This window comes from Ursus arctos, unplaced genomic scaffold (genome assembly GCF_023065955.2).
Source record: "Ursus arctos isolate Adak ecotype North America unplaced genomic scaffold, UrsArc2.0 scaffold_30, whole genome shotgun sequence".
NCBI lineage: Eukaryota > Metazoa > Chordata > Mammalia > Carnivora > Ursidae > Ursus > Ursus arctos.
Window position 1 is genome coordinate 12,771,412 of NW_026622986.1, and position 23,686 is coordinate 12,795,097.

A 23,686-nucleotide genomic window follows, 5' to 3' on the forward strand; every position below is an offset into this window, starting at 1 on the left:
AATAACGTTTTGAGCTCTCAGGGCTGGGTGTTCTCTTTCTCTCTTTGGCTCTCTCTTTTGAATCTTGACCTTTGGAGGATACCACACATACAAATAGACACAACCCTATTTTCTCATGCTTGGGCCGATGTATATGTGTATTTGTATACACTCTATACATCCCTGTAACTCTTATTCTGTCCATTCAAAAAATAAGGTTTTCTTGTAGGGAGGATGAGTATGGAAGATGATTGAATTTACAGATTAATCTAAATTTATATTAATAAAGGCCTTTAACTCAAATGTCTTACTGTTTTCACCAAGGTTACAATTCTTTCCAACTACGATTCATTCACTAGCAGATTTACTTATGCCTGTAGACTCACAGCACAATTTTGATGTTGACTCCTTTAAGTAATTGAATACCAACAGACACAGACTCTAGGAAAAGGGAATGAAAGGGTAGGGGGCAAGATTTTCCCAGATGAACGCAGGAAGAGTTTCAGCAGAGGTCATGAGAATGCTGGGTTTTTTGAGTCATTTCCATCTTCAGTGTGTGATTCAGTGTGGCACGTCCTTCGCCCGCTGTATCAGTGGTGTGTCCAGGCTGAGAAACTAAGGTCTTTGCACTCAACAGGTTTTTCTGACTCATCGTTTCACATTTCTTTTCAAGACTTGACTCTTCATCATTTTAGTGTTTTTCCGAATTTAATGATTTAAGCGAAAGCTTTAATGGCAGGGTTCTTATTATTAACATCATCTTGGGTTTCTATGAGTTTTTTGGAACACTGGCTGGCACTTTTGAGGTCAGCAAATAAATTTATTTTTCCCCTCTGAATGGATTACTTTTCTCTTATGGAAAATTTAAAATGTGTTAACGCTAACACTCTTTCTTAAATTGAAATACAATTTACATAAAATATTAGTTAAAGGTGTACAGGATAGTGATTTGACAATTATATACTTTATGAAATGTTCACTATGATACACTTATTCTTAACTTTCCCTATTAATAGTAATTCATCTGAAGGATTTCTTTTTTTGTCACATTGTACTGCTTAATATTCTAATGAAAATAAACTCACATAGGTATTCCTAGAATTTTATTGTTTATCCTGCTAGTTTCCTCTTATTAAAGTAATAAATGAATCATCCATGACGAGATTTTATTTATTTATTTATTTATTTTTAAAGATTTTATTTATTTATTCGACAGAGATAGAGACAGCCAGCGAGAGAGGGAACACAAGCAGGGGGAGTGGGAGAGGAAGAAGCAGGCTCATAGCAGAGGAGCCTGATGTGGGGCTCGATCCCATAACGCTGGGATCACGCCCTGAGCCGAAGGCAGACGCTTAACCGCTATGCCACCCAGGCGCCCCTATGACGAGATTTTAAATACCAGATGAATTGTTTGAGGGGACAGTGTGTGAAACCATGAGTACTTTGTTGACTTAAATACATTCTTTTCTCCATTTTGTAGGTAATTTAAAGAAGGAAGGGTATGAGTTAGATGCTTTGTAAGCAACTGGGGAGGAATAAAACCACATGTGAGTGGCTTACCTCCCCAACAGAGGCAGAACCTATCTGCAGCAGTCTTTCTTTCTCTCACTGTGATAAACACTAAGCCCAACAACTACACAAAATGGGATCTTCCTTCTTTGCTATTCCACCTTTGCCCACTGATGCTGTGTTTGCATCCTCCCTGACTCGGACTTTCCACACAGAGACACCTGCAGTGTCTGCCTTGCTTGTCACATACCTGAGCGTTCACCTCCTCACCTTGTGCGGTCAGACCCTGAGCATTCACTGAATGGCTTCCTTGGATCCAAACACATGCCTGCCGGCCTGCCTGCCCATTGTGCGTGTTTACCTGATTCTTTCAGGTGTGTCTGCTACTTAGGAGTGTGGTTGTCCCATTGTCTCATAGTCCTCTCTTGTTCTAACTTAAGTCCCCCCCCCCACCGCCATCTCTGGCCAACCCAGTTTTGTAGCTACTCACTCTGTCTACTTGGCTCCACAGAGACTAGTTTAGTCTGAGAAAATAGAGTCCAACTGTTGCTCTGAGCAGTTCCTAGAGTTTGATTCAGTCTTGGGCCAAGCAAATTGGAGAGAAGGTAGGCATGGAATTTTAGTCTGAAATGAACCTTTCTCTCCATAGCCTTCTCTTTTTGACTTACTTGCCCATGGATAGGGCTCTTGGGGAAAATAAAGAGGTGGGACAATTATCCAGGACTAGGCTTTTATTAGACTGCTTATATCTGGTTGTTTTTTTTTTCTTTTTCAGATGGGTGAGTCAAATGAAGACATAGATCAAATGTTCAGCAATTTGCTGGGAGAGATGGATCTTCTGACCCAGGTAAATACCCCTTCTTAACTTTCAAATTAGTAAAAGACAGGTTTACAGAATTTGACTTTAATCTGATGAGAGACCTATCTTCAAACAACAACAACTGGAGATTGACCATATCATATCTTCTTGATGTAGCTATAACAGTGGTTGGGAATAAAACAAAGCTGTTTTCCTGATTATACTCTCTGAGTTCAGTTAATTGAATGCATTGGTCACACATACATTCTGTTATGGCAGTTCCCGTGCTTATCATGTTCAAATATTTAGCCAATGGAAAAATTTTCCCCAAGCAAACCTTCACAACCACCACCACTGAAAAATTTCCCCTGCAGTCACTTTTATATAAAGACGAGCCAAGAAAATTACACGATCTTTAGTAAGATTCTTTACCAATCTTTGAAGAAATGCTACATTTTAAAGGGTAAGTGGGAGTGATTGTGACTTCTGGTTAGTCTGTAAGAACTTATCTTTCTCAGAGTAGCATAAGACCACTCAGACAAGCTTCACATCTAGGAAAAAGCCACTGGCAGGACTAGATTAACGCAGATCACCCCATTGTCAGGCCAACTGGAGCCCCGGGGCTGCTGACCTGAGGACCCCTGACCCAGGTTACAAAGTTAGATGAGCATTAGTGTGTCTTGTAGTGTTCTTATAAATGTTTCTTTGATTCAGAGCATAGTCAGCTCATAACTTTCTTCACAAAATATTAAAAGTAAGAATAATCTGATATTCCTAAATAAGACAAGGATCTTAAAGTTTTCTATAAAATAATTGAGGAATAGTCTATGTTTTTTAAAAATATTTATTTCAGGAAAAATAAATCAATTTTAGTTAGCATCTGCTTTATAGTTCATGTAAAAGTCAAGAACGTTTAGACTCTGTGAAGGAAGAAACAAAATGTAAGACAATAATAGACTTAGATGAAAAGGGTGCTGATTAACAGTGAGTGTTAGGATGGTCACCACATTCCTGCAGAGGAGGGGACTTCTTATGCTGCCAGTGAAAGGGAAGGGTTTGAGTGAACATCTGTGATCTCCATCCATTCACTTACTTTTACTCCAGTTGGGAGAGTGACTGTTCTTTTTTTTTTTTTTTTTTTTTTTTTTTTTTTTTTAAGATTTATTCATTTATTTGAGAGAGAAAGAGAGAGTTGGGAAGGGGCAGAGAGAGAGAGAGAGAAACCCAAGCAGACTCCACTCTGAGTGCAGAGCCCAAAACTAGGCTCCATCCCAGGACCCTGAGATCAGACCTGAACCAAACCAAGAGTCAGGCATTTAACTCACTGAGCCACCCAGGCACCCCCTGTGATTGTTCTGATTGGTTGTAATCTGAGGTTTCCATAGTTCCACAACTGAGTGTTGTTACTCTAACTCAAGTGTGGGGAGGGGACCCCTCATTGTGTCTTGGGCCCCTGTCTCTCCTCAAGGCCCTTATGGTGTTTGCTCTTTCTTTATTGTGCTCAAGTGGATGTAGTCACAGGGCTTCCTTGGCTAATGCACTTCTCCCAACAGGCAGGCCTCAAGATTTCATGGTAACAGAAAGGCCCCGCTTTGTCCTTGAGTTTAAAATCTCAGCTTCAATCCAGCCATTATCAAGTGCCCTTTGAGATTATTGAGTATTTTCTGAGCCATTAGAAAAGCTGTATTTTGATCTTCACTTGCGAATTTTGTGCATATTCTTTGAAGATGCAGTGTGGTTGAAATGGTTGGATTAACCATAGGCTTCCTAATTTCCCAAAAGAAGCAAAATTAAAGGAAACTAAAATGTAATAATGTGATTTTAACTTCTCAATTTTGAAATAATTTCAAGCTTAGAGTAAAGTTGGAAGAATAATACAAAGAACTCCCATTTACTTTTCTCCCAGATTTCTCATTAATTAATGTGTTACTCCATTTGCATTATCATTCCCTATGTCTGTCTCTTTGTCTCCATCTCTCTCTCCGTATTTATGTGTATGTGCATGTGTTATATGCATGTGTTTGTATATATATGTGTACACATATATGTACATCATGCACATAGAAACTGTGAATGTGTGTATGTATGTATATCTATGCATAGAGAGACGTAAAACTAGAAACCAATACATATATTAACTGAATTTTTGTGTGGAAGAGGAAACAAGCCATTTCCACTATTTATATGAGAAAGATTTAAATACACAAATATCCATGAAAATATGAAAAAGAAGAGGTAATGCTACAATTAGATTCATGAAACAAAATTAGATCCAAATATATACAAGAATTTAAAATATAATAAAGGTGGCATTTAAATAAGTATTTAATAAAATTATTAAAATTAAATTTAATAAATTTAATAAATTAAATTAAATTTATAAATTTATTTTTTATAAATTTATGAATTTATTATAAATAATTTAATTTAATTTAATAAAATTATTAAAATCAAATAAAAAATTATTTAATAAATTGTGTTGGGTTAATGTCTGGAAAATCAAAAGCTGAATTTCTACCTTATACCTATATCAAAATGAGTTCCTGACTGAAAGATCTAAATATATGAAATATATATATAGAAGAAAACATGAGAAAAATGTTTATCCAATCTTAAGATGTGGGTAGCTTTCCTAAGCAAGATATGACACCCAAAAGCCAGAAAGAAAGAAGGAAATATTTAAATTAAAAAATTTTAAATATATAACATGGCAAAAAAAAAAACAAACTGTGAGTTCATATTGATACCAAGAATAAACAAAAATAACAAAAACAAAACTACTCTATCAGTCATCATTGGAAATTGACAGAGCATTAACTTATTACTCTGAAAATTGATAGAGAGAGAACCAAGCATTTATCTTTGTCTTCCTATGGTCCCAGTCAAACTATATTTCAGATGAAACAAATAATTGATGAGAGAAAGTTCTTTATTTTTTTAAGATTTTATTTTATTTTTTTTTTAAGATTTTATTTATTTATTTGACAGAGATAGAGACAGCCAGTGAGAGAAGGAACACAAGCAGGGGGAGTGGGAGAGGAAGAAGCAGGCTCATAGCGGAAGAGCCTGATGTGGGGCTCGATCCCATAACGCCAGGATCACGCCCTGAGCCGAAGGCAGATGCTTAACCGTTGTGCCACCCAGGCGCCCCTTAAGATTTTATTTTTAAATAATCTTCACACCCAATGTGAGGCTCAAACTCACAACCCAAAGATCAAGAGTCACACACCCTAATGGACTGAGCCAGCCAGACGCCCCAAGAAAGTTCTTCTTTATCATAGAATTCCAATTAAACATTGGAAAGGAGTGAAGAGTTAGAAAATCACCATTATGCAACTTCTGATGAAATAAATTTTCAGAGGTTAGTGCATACAGAGAAGTGTTCTCAATCTTTAGTCATTCACATATCACCTTCATGTTTTTTGCTATGTTGCAAACCATCTGTCCTATTATTTTTCTTAATATTTGTCTTTAATTGATTTATAAAATTAAACTTTATCTCAAGTAGGTTAGATGTTATTACTTAATTTTTTCACAAACATCCAAAGAGATACACAGTAATTTAAATTTTAATTGTTTGTGTTTTTGAATATCACCTAAAATCACCAGACACATGGAGAACATGCTACATTCTTTACTTCACGTTGGGCTTTGAATGGCTTTCCTGTGATGAAAGGAGCTCCTTCTAGAAATCAGCCTCCTCTCTTTTTTCTCTTCTCTACATTTTACTAGAAGCTTGTTTTATCACACATTTATGTATTAGTATTTTGTTAGAGAACTACTTCTAATTTATTTGAATAGCCTAGTAAATTATATCCTGAGCAAAGGTTAATTGTGCCCTAATTGTGATATTAGACTTCTTAGTCACAGCAAACGAACTCATTAAGGAATTTCTTTGTACTTTCTCTCACTAAATTTTTTGTTCTGGTATTTGCCCTCCAGTTCATCTGTCAGCCTCCCCTCTTCTCCACAATTTTGTTGATTCTGTTTTTCAGATTGAATTCTGGGACTGCAGTCACTTTTCCCTACCTTTTATCTTTGATTCTAATTTGCTTGGATTAATTTTTTTGACTTCTTGATTAGTGGTCTTTTTTTTTTGTTTCTACTTATAATTGAGGATATCCCATTACTTTATTCTCAAACATGTAATTATTCTTATCCTTCAGAAATTTAAGACATGAACAAGGATATTACTGACCAAATCAAATTAGCATCAGAGGATGCACTCACTGTCATGAAAATGTTCGTGTTTCAGAGTGGGAGAAATCACGTCTCAAACTATAGACATCAAAGTATTTTTGAAAATTTAGATTATATTTGTAATGTAGGTTTTAAATCATCTAGGAAGTCACTTTTTCAATTAAAAACCATTATTTACACAATTAATAACTTATTCTGTCTTAATTTCTTTTTAACAAGAATTTTATTAGATAAGAATAACAGTATAACATTTTATTATCTAACGGCAGATTCATCCTGAAACAACTTTTATCTTCCAAGTGACTAGACATTCCTTTTCTTTGATGTCATTACTAAAGACCTCACAGAACTGCATACAGTGTATGTGTCACAAATGCACCATTACAGGAGATTTTTTTCTGTAGTTTATAAAAATGAACTATCTCATGCTCATCATTCTCAGTTGACCAGCTTTAAGACGTATGTTGTAGAACAATTTTTAAGTTGTAATTTTCTGTAGGGGAAAAAAAAATCACATAAAACATTTTCATGTAAGAATACAGTTTTTAAAGAACATATTCAGAAAGAAAATGTGTAAACAATAAATGATTTTGACTTAATGATTAAAATACACTGCAAGCATGTTTGTATGGTGAATAACTTTGGGGGCGGGGCTCTATTTTCACAGAGTTTAGGAGTTGACACTCTTCCTCCTCCTGACCCCAAACCGCCTAGAGCTGAATTTAACTACAGTGTGGGTTTTAAAGATTTAAATGGTAAGCATAATAGTTTCTTTTCTTAAGTAATTTGAGATCACAATGATGACTAAAATCTGTACAGAACTATGATTTGAAAACAAAAATGTAAGGAACCTGGACATCTTAAAGTCCTGGATTTCAGACTGTGTTTTATGGTGTCTGTATTAAATTGGGGCCAAAGAAGATATTTTTACCTACAATGAAAGGAAATACTATCCTGCATTTATGTAAAGTATCAAAACTATTTTTTTAAGTAAAAAGAATTTCTCCTAATTACTAAGCCCTGAGAGTAATAAGATACAGTAGTGTAAAAACTATTAATAAGGAAATGTCCCTTCAAGGGTAATAATGAATTATCCATTTCAAAATGATTGATAATATATGAATGGATGCTTCAAGATATGTTTTAATTGATACATAATTAATATATAATATATTTGCTCTGACACTTTTTTATCCTCCCTGAGATGGTCACATTATTTTATTAACAAAAATCTCTCTTCTTATTTAGTGTGGAGACAATAGCCCATGTGCTATTCAAATTACACTGAATCCTTGGGGGAATGGGATAGACCGGTGATGGGTAGTAAGGAGGGCACGTATTGCATTGTGCACTGGATGTTATACACAACTAATGAATCATCGAGCCTTACATCAGAAACCGGGGATGTACTGTATGGTGACTAACATAATATAATAAAAAATCATTAAAAAAAAAAACAAATTACACTGAATCTTGAAGTAATTGCTTCCAAGTTAATGAGAATTCACTGCAACTCTTGAAAAAGATTTTCCAAAGACTGGCAGTACCCACCAAAAAAATGAAAAACAAAATTATAGAGAAGCCCAGTTACAGAAATCCAAAATTCCAAGTTTTATTTCTGTCACTCACTGGGTTTTTTTGCTTCTGTTATTTTCGATAATTTTTTTATAAACCCTCAAGTGCCAGTGCCTGTAACTGGATAAATTATAATATATCTCTTCTGACTTCTTTTCCCACCTTCTTTTCTGTTAGCCATATAAATTTACTGTTCCTGTAAATCAATTCCATCACAAATGATGGTAAAACTCATGACATTTCAAAAAAGCAATATGCTTTGGTGGAATGTATGACCTTAATAAATAACATTACTTGCACATGTAAATGATGCAGATTTGCCTCATCACACTCACAGTGGCTGAGCTTTAATCAATTCAATTAAAATTAAGAAAACTGCAATTCTAGTCAGCTAAACTAAAGCTTTCTAAACACTCAGTGCCTAGTATCCAAAAATTTCTGAAAATGACAGAAACAAAGAAACCCAGCAGTATATAAGCATAGCAGTGTTAAGCAATGTTAATGGCACAATTTGGATCTAGGACAAAAACATTAAAAAGTACTGATATGTACTGAAATTTAAATGTGTTGGGAATTAGAAAAGAAATAAGTTCTTTACTGTCTTCACTTAAAACATTGCTAGAATGAGTTAAAAATCCTTTGCCCAAAGTCATTCAGAGAGTTAGTGATAGACTTCTGAACAGAATCCATGTCATTTTTGAGAGAGAGACAGAGCTAGAGAGCACAAGTGGGAAGGAGAGGGAGAAGCAGGCTTCCTGCTTAGCAGGGAGCCTGATGTGAGGCTCGATCTCAGGACCCCAGGATCATGACCCAAGCCAAAGGCAGACGTCTAACCGACTGAGCCACCCAGGTACCCCGATATGCCCTTTCTGTCACAATATTCAGAGAATACCATAAAGATCCTAAAGAAAATTGTCAAAATTGTATAGGATCCCAAGTTCTAAGAGAAATGTCCAGTAAAATGAAATAGAATCCATGTCATTCTTATTCCCCAATTCCGTATTGCTCAGTTCTGTATAGATATAGTTAGAATTATGACTTGCTTTGGAAGTTGTTACTATGAGAATTATTATGGGAACTTTGACCCTAAAGTTTTTATAAAGGATTAAAATCATTTGCTTATATGGCAACAGTCACAATGTAATTGCTGGCATTGGGAAATTGTGAGTGTGCTTCATTTGTTCTACATATGTTTTCTCTGAAAATTTTTAAATTAATTTAATTTTATGAAGTTATATGCAAAAATCGCTTAGAAGAAAATAAATACTTTTTACATGGATTGGAGATCCAGACCTTAGTCCAAGTGTTATATACTAGAACTATTAGCATGAGTACAATATGTTACGTGGTATTTATTATGATGATGTTTGGCGGTAAATTCTTTCACAAAGCCTCGTGCTTATCTCAGAGTAGGCTGCATTTCCTCGTTCCAGTTCATCCTACACACAGCAGGTGAATCCTCTTCCTCGTGCATCACTTCCATCGTGCCCATCCTGTGTTCATTACCTTTGCTATCCAGTGAATGCCTGATCAGAGAGCATTCTGCTAACACCGCTCACTGACCCCATTCCCCATAGGCCTCACCATAGGTCAGCTTTCAGGATCACACGCCGATCGCCAATCACACGTGGAAGAAATTCCAATGAGAACTGTCCTCCCTCCCCATCACTCTGAAAGTCTATGTCTGCCCCTTTTTTAAAAGTTAACTCTCAGCTCACCATCTTATGAAGTCTTTACCACATAACCCCAACTTTTAAAAAATTATTTTTTACTTTAACCTCCTTAGTGCTTTATTTCCCACTGTTTACCATTAATTGCTCTTTCTTTAAATGTGAGAGTTTCTGTAGTTGGATGGTGTGTCTACAGAGCCTCTATCCTTACCACAGGTCTCAAAGCATATTCAGCTCCAGTTGGTTGAGACCTACTTTCTTCCAAGAATATTTATCAGTGGTATTCTGTCCTCCTAAGGCCTGGGGAAAAGTCCCTTTCCATCTGTTTCCAACATGTCCCTTCCCCTACTTTTCTAAAACTCTCAGATCTTGCACCAGATTATATAAGAATTCCTACTTAGAAAGCTAATCATGTGTTTGGGTCTGACTTTATAGCTAATCTGTGAGGGTAGAAAACACATTTTTCTCCTTTTATTTTTTTTGGGGGGAGGTGGTGGGGGAGAAATTCAACTTTGTTGAGGTATAACTGACAAAATTGTAAGACATTTAAAGTGTACAACGTGATGGCTTGATATATGTATCCCTGGTGAAAGGATTTCCTTTATCAAGTTAATTAACACATCCATCACCTCACCATAATTACCCTCTTTGATATTGTCATTGAGAACATTTACATTCTACTCTCTCAGCAAATTTCACTTATACAATAGTGTTATCAACCATAGTCACCATGTTAGGTACATTAGATGCTCAGGCCTTATTCATCTTTACCACTGAAAGTTTACACCCTTTCGCCAGCCTCTCCCTATTTCCCACACCCCCACCAAGCCCCTGACAACCAGTACCCAAATATCACTCTTAAAAATGACCTCCTTTCAGTTTTTCCAGGTATAAATTGTTTTGATCATTACCATGATTTCCCCCATCAGAGTCCTTAAATGCACTGGAAGACCAAGATTTAGATGCTCTCATGGCGGATCTGGTGGCAGATATAAGCGAGGCTGAGCAGAGAACAATCCAGGCACAGAAAGAATCCTCTCAGAATCAGCATCATGCAGCATCCCTGGAGGTACCAGATTTCAGCGGTGCAGTGGCTTTTGGTTATGGAGCAAATGTCACTGCAGTTAGTGTTAGCCAATATGAGGATGACTTACCACCTCCACCAGCTGATCCCATGTTAGACCTTCCTCTGCCGCCACCACCTCCTGAACCTCTCTCTCAGGTAAGTGTGAGGGGCAAAGATGGCAGGGCTCTTGACCTCTGCTACCCACGATCTTTGACTTTCTTCAGAATGACAGTTACGTTCATAAGTATCTGGAGTTCTGAGATACTTGAAAAACGAGGATACTGAGTATGTTCGTTGCAAAGCCAGAGTCCTCCATAGAAGACACATTGGTGGGTATAAAGAACTTATTGGGGCCGTATTCAGGAGTTATTATAGCTTGGCTAAAATTTATATTCATATGCAACATTCCCTGATAATACTCAACCTTTTGGGATAATGTTTAATTAACTTGGCATGAACTGTGGAACTGATATATACATGTCTAACCCGGTACATAAAGAATTGAAAGCATGCCTTACATCTTGATTTAATTAAATGGAATTTTGTTGAATTTGGCAGCTCTGTTCAGTAGGGCAAAGATACCTATGAGTCATTGGTAGCGTCGTAGTTGGGTGGGGCAGTTGTTGTAGACCAGGCAGGTGATGAGTGCTCGGTATTAATAAATTTCTGAACACTGGGAAGCCATACATCTGGGAAATTCATATCATCATTATTTGGGACATTAACTTATAATATGTATCTCATAAAAGTAAAAGGAGCACTTTTAAGGAATTTTCTTATGGTAAGCCACTTGAAAAATATTTTAAAGAACCCAGCTCTATTTCCACATCTGTTATACTGTGTAATGATGATCAGTATTCATAAAATGACCCTAGTCACCCTGAAAGTTCCTACAGTGCTTTTTGAATGAACAAATATTAAATATAAATCAACTATTAAGTCATACTCTGTCATGCTCATTGTTCTATTGAGTATTTATTGTAGAAATATTACTTAAAAATTAGTGATCCATGTAGAGCAGAGACTCTTTTATTCCCCAGCTTTATTTTATAATTGACATATAACACTGTATAAGTTTAAGGTGTATAACGTGATGATTTGATACACATGTATACTGCAGTATGATTACCGTAACAAGGTTAGTCACACCTCCATCACTCCACATTACCTGTGTGTCTGCATGTGTGTGCATGCACATGTATGTGGTGAGAACACTTAAGATGTACTCTCTTAGCAGTATTGTTAACTACAGTAACCACGCTGTACTTCATTAGATTCCCAGAACTTATTTGTCTAATAACTGGAAGTTTGTACCCTGCGACCAACATCGTTCCATTTCCCCACCCCCTCCCAACCCTGACAACCACCATTCTACTTTCTGCTTCTATGAGTTCAACTTTTTTAGATTCCGCATGTAAGTGAAATCATATGGTATCTGTCTCTCTCTGACTCCTTTCACTTAGCATAAACTCTTTGGTTCCATCCATGTTGTTGCACATGGCAAGATTTCATTCTTTTTTATGGCAAAATATATTCCATTGTATATATACCACAATTTCTTTATCCATTCTTCCATCAATGGACGCCTAGTTTGTTTCCATGTCTTGGCTTTTGTGAATAATGCTGCAGTGAACACGGGAATGCAGATCTCAAGAGAGTGATTTCATTTTCTTCGGATATATACCCAGAAGTGGAATTTTTGGATCATATGGTATTTCTATTTTTAGTTTTTTGAGGCACTTCCGTACTGTTTTCCATAGTGGCTGCACCAATTTACAATCCTACCAACAGCCCAAAGGGGTTCTCTTTCTCTCCACCTCCTCCCCAACACTTGTTTTCTCTTGTCTCTTTGACAACTGCCATTCTAAAGAGCAGAGGCTCTTAGTGCAGTGTCCGTGAAGATTTCAAGGAAGCCATGATTTCCTGAAAGTATATGCAAAGTTGAACGCACATGTAAAGCTTTATGGGCTTCATGGTTTTCAACATATTCTTAAAGGGGTTTGTGTCTCAAAAAAAAAATTAAGAATCACTGGTTTAAGAAGATATATGTCTGCTTCCAAGTAATTAGAATATAACCAGAACAGCTCATTTCCTCATCATTTTAAACAGGCAGGAGAAAACCGAATGGGAGGAAATCAGAGAGGGAGACAAACCAGAGAGACTCTTGACTCCGGGAAACAAACTGAGGGCTGTGGAAAGGGAGGTGGGCGGGGAGATGGGGTGACTGGGTGATGGGCATTAAGGAGGGCATGTGATGTGATGAGCAGTGGGTGTTATACGCAACGAATGAATCATTGAAAATTACATCAAAAACTAATGATGTATTTGCTATTGAATTTAAATTTTAAAAATATAAATAAATAAATAGGTAGGAGAGCCTTAATAAACCTAGTCTTAGAATATTTACTTATAAAAATCAAAGGGCTTTTAAGCTCATAAAATGTTTCGGTCTCTTTTCTGCCTACTCATGTGTGTTTGTCAAGAGTTTTCTTGCTAAATTATAAGTTGAAGTTTGAGTCTAAGTCTTAACTTTCAGGAAGTTAAGTACCCCTTTAGGAATCAAATAAAAACTAGGAATTCCAGAAAACGCACATTGATCCTGAAGAATGTGTATAATTTCAGGGGCTGCTCAAATCCCTTGAGAGCCGCCAGCAGATTCCTGAGGTTAGACCCAAGTTTTGAGCCACTCAGAGATTTCTGTGGACTACATATGTGAAGCTCTTTTAGAGTCGTCATTTTATCTTTGAAGTTACTGTTTCTAAGATATGAAGGGTGACTGCCTTCATCTTTGGGCTGAAGATTTTTGTTCTAGTCATTTAAATTCTGAAAATCAAACATGTGAAATTTGGTGCCTCCTAACCCAGCCTTTTGTCAACATAAGTAACTAAGACATTAGCCATGGCATGGGTAGTTCCTCACTGCTATTCTCTAGTGGACTGTGTTGAATGTCTTGCTGTTTTACAGGAAGAAGAAGCAGCCCAAGCCAAGGCTGATAAAATTAAGCTAGCATTGGAAAAACTGAAGGAGGCCAAGGTCAAGAAGGTAAACGGAATCACTTATGCATGGGGCAGTTAAATTAATAACATGGTACTATCCTGAATGATAAAAAGTAAATAAAATTTCAAGTGGTGTTTTCCAAATAGTTGTAATTTTTAAAAATTTTAGTGCAAAGATAACTACACGGTTATTCGTTCTGTGACATCAGTTAGCTTATTTGTGACTGATAAATCGGGACCTATGTTACTGCAAATGTGGAAGCTTCCAAGTGTCCACTCCCAGGGCTCCCTCCCCTGGGGGCGCACCCTCTTGGGTTCTGCTCATCTGTCCTGTAATAGCAAGTGGTGCCACCTTCTGGACCTGCCTTTACTGGGTCAGAGCTCAGCTTCTGTTGGCCTCGCCTTAGCATTTCCACGATTGCTTTTGTGCAATTTTCATAACCCCTGAAGCAGCCTCCAGCCCTGCTGCCCGCCCTAGATGTCCTGGTTATGTCCTGAGATCCCAAATGTTGTTTTGGCTAGCGCTCTGGGTTCAAAGTTGCATAAATTTTGAGTGACCTGCTTAATCCTATTTTCCCAATAAGCCAGCAATTTTATTGAGTGTTTTCTGTAAACTATAGGTTTTCCAAGAACACATATATTATAACAGAAACACATGTATTTAACCTCAGTAGAAGCACATACCTAATAACAGGTGTTAATAATAGTTAATTTGATTACTTAGGAGAAAGATGAAACAGTCTTATTTCAGTTCCTGAAGCATGTATCATGTCTGAGACCACGTAAGAACTTTTTACTTCTAGTTGGGTGAAGAGCATTAGACTTTATGTTCCTACAGCACCTCTCATGGTTCCTTGGATGAAGGTGTTCAGTACATCTTCAATGATAGTAAATAGTCCTTGTCTATCCCTGGATCCAGGCGTTGAGGGCCTTCCCAGATCAGTCTGGTCCCATTCATTCTAAACATGCATGAACGTTTTTACCATTATTCTTCCCAGTTCTCTACATGTGATTAAATCCTGTGGTCAGTTACTGAAATCACACGTCCTCGGCTGCCTTGCCCTTCTCTCCCCTCGTATTCACCTTATTACGCCCTAAATCCAGCTCTCCTCCCGCTCTCCTGGGCTCTCAGCACTTTCTGGGCTCCCCAACAGCGCACTCACTCACCCGCTAACCGCTAACTGAGGAAACAATTTCTATCTGTCCTCTCCTTTAAAACCTCCAATACCTCTTTCCTCATCCACATTCTTTCAGCTAATGACGTTGCTGCCCGTGGCACTGAGAAAATAGAAGCACTCAGAAGGAAGGGTCCATAAGCTCCTGACACATTTACCTTCCTGCCTTCCTGCACCTGAGACAAATAATCCAGTCTTTCCTGTTACTGTGGATGAACTGTCATGTTTCTGTGTGTGCTCCAGTTCCCGTCCTATCTTCTTATGCCTCCCATGCTAAAGTCTCCTACGGCACCCCATCTCACACAGAAAAGCCCAATCCTCACAGCAACTTATAGCCCCTAAGTGGTCTGGCTGCCCACTGTGCCCCAGCACCTACCCCAGTCTCACTACCTGGTCTCACTCTTCAAACACTCCTGTATGCCCTGGCCTCAGGACCTTTGCACTTTATGGTGCCGTGCCTCGAAAGCTCTCCCCCAGATTCCAGTGGGTTTTCTCTGTTCCTCCCCTAGGAGGAACACCTGCTCAGTAAGGCCTTCTCTATCTGGCATTGCACATGCACCCCCAGTACTCCCACCCCTTACTACTTTCTTTTTCTCTTCAGTAATCATCACCATCCATCATGATATTCACTCTACTTGTTTATCATATTTATTGCCTACCTCCCCTCCCCACCCCCACAGTTGTTCTTCCGAGAATTTTTGTATTTTCTTCCCTGATGCATCCCCATCTCACAGAACAGGTGCTAGGTTTACAGAGGTAAACCAGTTCAGATGTGGCCCCTGCCTATGTAGAGTTAAATTCTAGAGGGTGAATAAGTGTTAGGAAGAAAGTAAAGCAGAAAAAAGTGATGGCGAGTGCCCGAGTCACTTCTAGGTGGACCTAGTGATGGGGAGGCCTCTCTGAGAGGAAGCACTTGAGCAAAGCTCTTGGCAGCAAGAAGAGGCCAGCTCCCCAGGGGCATAGTGGGGGAGCATCCTGGGCAGGGCTGTGTGGCCCTTGCTCAGGGAGCCATTGAGTAGGAGGGAAAGTGGAGGAAGATTTGAGGTCAGAGAGGCAGGCCAGGCCACACAGCCTCACAGACCCAAGGAAGAGTCTGGAATATATTATAAGTGCATTGGGAAGCCATTTGAAGGTTTTTAATTGGGGATAGTATCTGCTTTTTAAAGATCATTCTGGCTGCTTTGTGGAGAATGGATTGTAGGGGGAAGGAAGACAAGCAGGGTGGCCTGTCATCCAGAGCAGTAGCTCACCATCCATAAACGTGAGCTGCCCTGAGTCACCGAATTTACCTGTAAGATAAAAACACAAAAGGAAATGAGTAAAAAGAAAACTCGTAATTATTTAAACTATTTTAAACCACTGGATTGTTTATAAAAAGGGGGCCACATTGGCTTTATTTTCAGAGGGGAAGTGAAAAGAGAAGTTGTTAGATAAAAAGGTAGGACCATTAGCTTATTCAGTCGATTTGCTTCAGCTGGTGGTCAAGAGACCGGTAGGAGATTGCAGCTGTTTCCTGCAGTGTATCAGAAAGCTAGAGAACTTCTCCATAACTTAGGTGGGTGAATTGTAGCAGTGAACACAAAGCACAACCTATTTTCATTCAACAAAGAAGATGTAAAACAGAAGCCACTCTCATCGGTGGCAAAAGAGAGAAAATTAAGAAGCCAAGTTGTATATTTGGTCTGATTTCAGATGCTCCGAATGTATCTCTTAAAACAAAAGCCTATGAGCATAACCGAGACATACTTGCACATTACTGAAGTAACTAAGATGCGCTCATACATAACGTGCGACGTGGAAATCAAGTCTGTCTGCAGTACTTGGCCCTCAAGTCTTCTGTGGGGTGTTGACATCAGTTTGGATTGCGAATGATGTACACAGCTTACGTTACAAAGCTTTTTGGAACAGGAAACTCATGAATTTCATGTTTGTTCGTTTGCTTTAAAGCTCTGTGACACAGGAAAACAATTCCATGTGTACATTTTAACATAGAAGCAGAAAAGTATAGAAGATTTAGGGCTAGGATATTCTTTTTATTTAACAACTTGCAAAAGAAAAGGGAGAAATTATAAAAATCATAAAGTCTTTACTGTAACAGATTAGAAAGGGGAGGTTTGATTCAATCATTCTACCCCCTACGAAACAGCGTAGATATGAAAAGCGTTCTGCTTGCAGAATCATGTAACTGGGATCTAACAATATTATGTGCTGGTATAGCTCCTCTTTAGCTTGTAAATGTGACAGAAGCTGTGAAGAATAGTAAATATAACTTCTTCTTGCTAAAAGTCGCCAGCCTTCTCTTGTTTTTTTTTTATTTTCTAAGTTCTGTAATTGTAGATATTCATAACTGCATGTGGATTAAATTTAGTTTGCAATTTCTGCCAGAAAAAATTAAAAAACAGCCTTTCATCACTGCTGAATTATGTGGTTTAGGTTTTTGTCTCTATATAAAAACAAAACAAAACACAAACATATGTTTTATTTTCTCAAGAATACCTATGCAAAAATGAAATGTGGTCAAACATCATTAAATTTTTCCATCGGGGAAATTAAGTCTTCTCAATCCTAACATTGGCAGTGTTTCTTAGGACACGTAGCTCCTCTATAGTAATAATTCTCAGCAGAGAGCAGTGGATATGCCTTCCACACACAGAAAATAAGTCATAGTAAAGCCCGCTATTTGAGGATTTTCTGTTTTTCTGTGCAACGTTCCATGCTTCATTTCTCAGGTCAGAGGAGTGTATCTTTGACATTGTGGCACTTGGGCCTATCATTTTAAATATATCAAAAGACAAACATACAATACAAAAAAAAAAAAAAAGCAACTATCCAACAAGAGGTTTCTGGGCTACAGGTTTTTTAGGTTTTCAAGGGAGAAAAAAGTATTCTTCAGACAAGCCTGGAGTAGAGGTCTAATTTGAATGATCCTGGGGAGAAGGTGATGGGTATTAAGGAGGTCACATATTGCATGGTGCGCTGGGTGTTATATGCAAATAATGAATCATGGAACATTGCATCAAAAACTGGGGATGTACTGTGTGGTGACTAATATAACAAAATAAAAATTATTTTAAAAAATGGTGAAAACAAAACAAAAAAAGAAATGCACGTTTACTACCCTGATGTCTGTGTGCAGGTGTTGAGAAGAGAAGGCATATGCGAGTGCTTCAATTTGTGGTCCCTGCCAGACCGTCACCCAGATTTCTATCTCCACCCAAACCCTCTGTTGTTTTCTGTAACTCTGCATAACAGTCCACAGAGACTGCGCTCCTCATTCTGTTCACTGCAGAACGTGTTCAAGATCAGATCAGGTGGAAGTGGGACAGGAGGTGCAGTTTCTCAGCGGCTCAGAACCTAACCCAAACTTTTGGGGAGGAAGAAATGTTACCAATTGTTATGGCCTCTCCAGTCCATCTATTCACATTTTTAATAGTGATAAGTTTCACTTGTGAGTAGCCAGCACCAACCCTAGACAAACAGAATAGGCAGAATTTGTCCTTAACTATTTCACACTTCTCTGTTCAAATTAGAAGAGAAATGTAAGCAAGAGTAGTACCAGGTGGTTCTGGCTGACGATGTTTCCAGGCATTCTCTGCTGGTGGGTACAGTGTGTGTAGTTACAGGCACCGCAGCCTGATGGTCAGGCAATGTTGTCCGAAAAGGGAAAGGCAACACTTCCTTCTGGCATTGCATTCAAAGATAGACTCTAACTTGACTGACTGTAACTAAACCCACTTCCCGCTTAATTAGGTAGGATCAGTGATCTTGGTAAAGAATAAAATAAAAGCACAGGTCTTCCTAGAAGGAGTTGTAGGAAATCGTCCCTAAGCATGCGTGTAGTAAACTAAGGCTTAGTGGGCCCATTTCCAGTGTTCCTTTGAAGACTGGATATAAAGTACCGTTTTAACCGGTAGCACTCATGAATAGCAACTACCATAATTAGAAATACACTACAAATACACAGGTGTCAGAGAAAATCCAGACCCTAACTGTATGATGTCATGAATTAATTCTGTTATAGTACATCCGAATCATGGTCTCTCTGGGTGGGGGAGTCAGAAGATTTAATAACTTTGCCAAATTGCCTGGGAAAAAGCAGTGAAATCCTATGTCCTTATTGAAGATAAGTAAACTCTGCTCTCATCAAACCCTCCAGATTTGCAATGAGATAATGACCAATTTGACTGTGAAATCAGTACAGTAGAATTTTTATAAACTGAAATGAAAAGTACATTTGTTCACTAATTTGCCTGCATGCCTCCATAATAGCTGGTTTCTCAGTCTTCGTTCATTCTGCTTAATCCACCTCTAATCTCAAACGTGTTCTGCTGTGCCATTGCCCGTTCGGCCTCCGTAAGACCTCACAGTGGTGCTATGTCGCTTGTACTCTTGACCTTCAGAAGAACTGTAAAGTAACCAGCTTGGGCTTGCCGAACCCTTGGGTTACATGAAATAGGACTCAGCTCCAGCTAAGCAAAAGAGATGAATTTATTATAGATACACTTTCAATCAAGACATGCTTCTGGGCTCCAGGATGAACCTGGACAAGTGCCAGAAAGATGTCATGAAAGCAGGAAGTCAACACTTCTTTGATTCTGTTTGTTTTCTGTCTCCTTGACCAGAATGCAGAGTGTCTGAAGGCTGGGCAAGGACTTTATTATGTGTGGGGTTTTTTTGTTTTGTTTTGTTTTTGTAAATTGGTTTCTCTACCTCTATATTCTTAGCACGTTAAACAAGTACTGAGCATATGAGTTCATACTGAGTGACTTTGCAGGACACATTCTTACTTAAATTCACAGAAACAATAGCAACTTTGAAACCTTAATCTCCATGGCCTTCTCCCATTGCTGAAATTTACTGGCTGCTCTGTGGCTCTGTCCTCAGCTTGTTGTCAAGGTGCACATGAACGATAACAGCACTAAGTCACTGATGGTGGATGAGCGGCAATTGGCCCGAGATGTTCTAGACAACCTTTTTGAGAAAACCCATTGTGACTGCAACGTAGACTGGTGTCTTTATGAAATCTACACAGAACTGCAAATTGGTAAGTCCCATCCCCCGTGATAGACTGTGCTCCAAAAACCTGCGGGTTTGCTTTATGATGGGTTTTGGTGTATTATTAAGAAGAATTTGGTTCAAGGCTATCAAGACTTGCCATAAATCACTCTCCTTACGTCAGATTCAGTGCTTGCCTCTTCATTTCTCTGTGGTGAAGAGACTCGGAGTGTTGCAAGTGGCCATACCTTGGGGGATGTCAGCATTATTATTGCCACTTCTCTAGTGGTTCCATAAGGAAAAGAAAGTGACAGGATGATACCTCTTACTACATGCTTAGCAAAGTGAGCAGATTGTGAGAGGGCCTGGGTATCTGTAGCTAATATCTCTGTAGAGTTTTCTTCTTTAAACTATAGCATAAGTCTACCACATATCAATGTTCATTTCCCCTTCCACCATCCCCACTCACTTTGTCTAGTTGAAGAAGCTCAGCCCCAAAGAGCAGAAGACAGTTGGTAAAAATTGATGGAGTAAAAAAAAAAAAAAAAAAAAAAAAAAAAGTAAAAAGGCAATTAAAGATATACTCTTGTTACTTCTCCTTCTCACTGTTAAGATCACTCAGAACAGTTCTTTCTCTCAGGAGAGCTTAGTGGAATACAGAACTGCCTGCCTTAGAAGTTTTCAGTGAATTTCTTTTTTCTGAAGTAAAAGTTCTACACTGAAATAACCTCTTGAAGTACATTTTAACTCTCTGAGTCAAATAGAGAAATAAAAGCCTTCCTTATGTTTAGGTTTGGTTCAGAAAAGCATACATTGTTTTTAGAGTCTTCGCGGTGATGTTTTAGAGAACAGATCACATGTCTCACTGCTTCATTCAAAGTTGTTTAGCCAATTACTGCTTCATGGTCCTCCTTACAGATAGGAAGTTTACCTCCATCTGGGACTATTTAAAGTCAGAAATGCTAATAAGAAAAAAGTGCAGTGACTGGCCATTATCACGATATTATGTGTTCATCTGCCGTGTTTTTTTTTTTTTTTTATGGCAAATAAGTTGAAGACCTGACACTGAAGAAGAAACGTAATAGGGGTGTTACATGACATCATGTAAGAGTTAGGAATTTCTAAAAACCAGTGAGGGGGAGGAAGCATTGCATTTAACTCAATACTAGCTTATTTCTCTGTTGGAAAGCCTAACATCCTGGGCTTTTTCTTGTTTCCTCAGAAAGGATTTTTGAAGACCATGAAAATGTTGTTGAAGTCTTATCAGACTGGACAAGAGACACAGAAAATAAAGTGCTATTTTTGGAGAAAGAGGAAAAATATGCTGTATTTAAAAATCCCCAGGTAAGATAACTTGTATATAGTTAAACCATATCAAATATGGAGGATTTTTTTTTAATGTCACCTGCGTACTAACAAACATTCATTGTCTCACAAAATATCGCAAATGCATTCCTTTCAAAAAACACAAACCCAACTCTTAGGTCATATGTAAACTAATAAGCCCTTGAAGGATTTAGAAAGAAAAGAGACCAATTTGTTTCTTTGGATTCAGCATCCAAAGCATATCTGTCTGTTGACTAATCCTCTTCTTCTGTCCTTATTTCCATTTGGCTACATTAATTTAATACACCTTGATGCACTAAGGGTTATTAATGCTTCATGTTTTAAAGACACTCCTTTTTCCTGTTGCTAATATTTGGTGCTTATTGATGCTGGGATAACCAAAGAGAGCACCTAGAAAATGTACAATTTATTGTAATTTCATTCTACAAACAGTCTACATAACAAAAAACATTGTTCTCCATATTTGAGAAGGCTTCCTTCAAGTACTATGTACATGGATGCCACAGAAGTATAGGCCTTTTCCCACTGGGGCCTCCAGCCAATTGTAATTGCGTGAGGGTCATTAAGTTTTTTTTGTAAAGTCAAAGAATGTTAGACACAGAGGAGATCACTGGGAACATCCAGACACATTTATATTTTACGGGTTAAAAAAAAACAAGTCATCGGGTGCCTGGATGGCTCAGTCGGTTAAGCGGCCAACTTTGGTTTTGGCTTGGGTCATGATCTCAGGGTCCTGGGACTGAGCTCTGCGTTGGGCTCCATGCTTAGGGGAGAGTCTGCTTGAGGATTCTTTCTCTCTGTCTCCCTCTGCCCCTCCCCCGTGCACTCTTTCTCTAAAATAAATAAATCAATCTTTTAAAAAATCTAAGTCCCATATCACTAGAGGCAGAAATAGAAGGATTCTCTCAACTTCCTCATGAGAAAATATTCTTTCCCCTGCACTGTGCTTTTTTCTAGTCATCTCTAGGTTTTGTGGTGGTGCACAACAAAGCAATTAAATACTATTGTCTTTGACAAATATTGAACAGTAAAAGTATGGTTGACTCTTGAATAACACATTGGGTGTGGGGGGGGGAGATTAAGGGCATCAACCACCTATGCAGTTGAAAATCTGTGTATAACTTTTCACTCCCCAGAAACTTAATTACTAAGAGCCCGCTGTTGACTGGGAAGCCTTACCAATAATAACATAAACTGTTAATTAACACATATTTTGTATGTTCTATGTATGATATAATGTGTTCTGACAATAAAGTAAGGTAGAGAAAAGAAAACATTATTCATAAAATCATAAGGAAGAGAAAGTATGTTTATAGTATTGTACTATACTTATTGAAAAAAATCTGTGTATAAATGGACCCTGAGTTGTTCAGGGATCAACTATACAAAGTTTTCAAACTGTAACTACCTTCAGTGGCATGATTTAATGCCTATATTATTTAGGGTACCATCTCAGCTTCTGTAACAAAGAGACTCCCCAAAATCAGTGGCTCAAACCAGCTCAAAGCTTAATTCTTTCTTATTTACCAGTCCAGACACAGGGGGCTATGCCATCCTCAACATGTGGCTTCTATCTCTGGGCCCAAGGCAGCTTTTTCACCTGGCCATTATCCAGTTCTCAGGGAGGGAAGAAAGAGGCAGGGAAGTATGCAACCAGACTTCTTACTGGAAAGACCTAGAAATGGCACTTTAAACTTCTGCTTCCATCCCATTGGCCAGAACTTAGTTACATGGTGATATTGAGCTGCACAAGAAGCTGACGAACGCAATCTCCATCTGAACAATCATACACATAACTAAAATTGGGAATTAAATTCAGAGTCACCACCTCGTACAGTTCTTCCACGAGGAACCTTTCACATTGAGTCTGTGAAAATGGTGTTCGAGAGTTGTGTAACATGGCTATGGCACTGTATTCACCTAGAGGAGGAAGAGGAGAATGGGTGTTAGTAGATCTGCAGCTTGCTGTGGCATCTAATGCATCAATGTGCAAAACATAATTACATGCTATGGATGTTTACAAAGTGCACATCCCATTGAACTGACACCCGTGTCAAGATGGATGGTTGACCAGCAGACTCACTTATACCTTTCCCAGCCGTTGATCCCCTTACCAAGATAATCACGATTCAGACCTCTCTGGCCTTGGTTTTTCCCACTTTTGAACTTTACATAAGATGGAATCATATCATAGTTCTCTTTGGTGTTTACCTTCATTCATGTTATTGCAAATGGCAGTCCGTAGTTTGTTCTTTTTCTTTGCTGTTTAGTATTCCATTGTGTGATTGTACCAGAATAAGTTTATCTGTTGTATTATTGATGGACATTTGATTTTTTTCTATTTGAGGCTTTAACAAGTAATGCTGTTGAGAACA

General features: G+C 38.2%; 1 protein-coding gene across 3 annotated transcripts in view; it reads left to right on the forward strand.

The window, feature by feature from the left end:
* APBB1IP (amyloid beta precursor protein binding family B member 1 interacting protein) overlaps nt 1-23,686 on the forward strand; it is a 127,026-nt gene that overhangs the window by 40,350 nt on the left and 62,990 nt on the right. For all 3 annotated transcript variants that reach the window (XM_026490296.4, XM_026490295.4, XM_057304714.1), the window contains 6 exons: nt 2,264-2,335; nt 7,155-7,242; nt 10,662-10,954; nt 13,763-13,840; nt 19,854-20,013; nt 21,187-21,308. In XM_026490296.4, the coding sequence (XP_026346081.2) occupies nt 2,264-2,335; nt 7,155-7,242; nt 10,662-10,954; nt 13,763-13,840; nt 19,854-20,013; nt 21,187-21,308 (813 nt within the window). The remainder of the gene's footprint in view (nt 1-2,263; nt 2,336-7,154; nt 7,243-10,661; nt 10,955-13,762; nt 13,841-19,853; nt 20,014-21,186; nt 21,309-23,686) is intronic.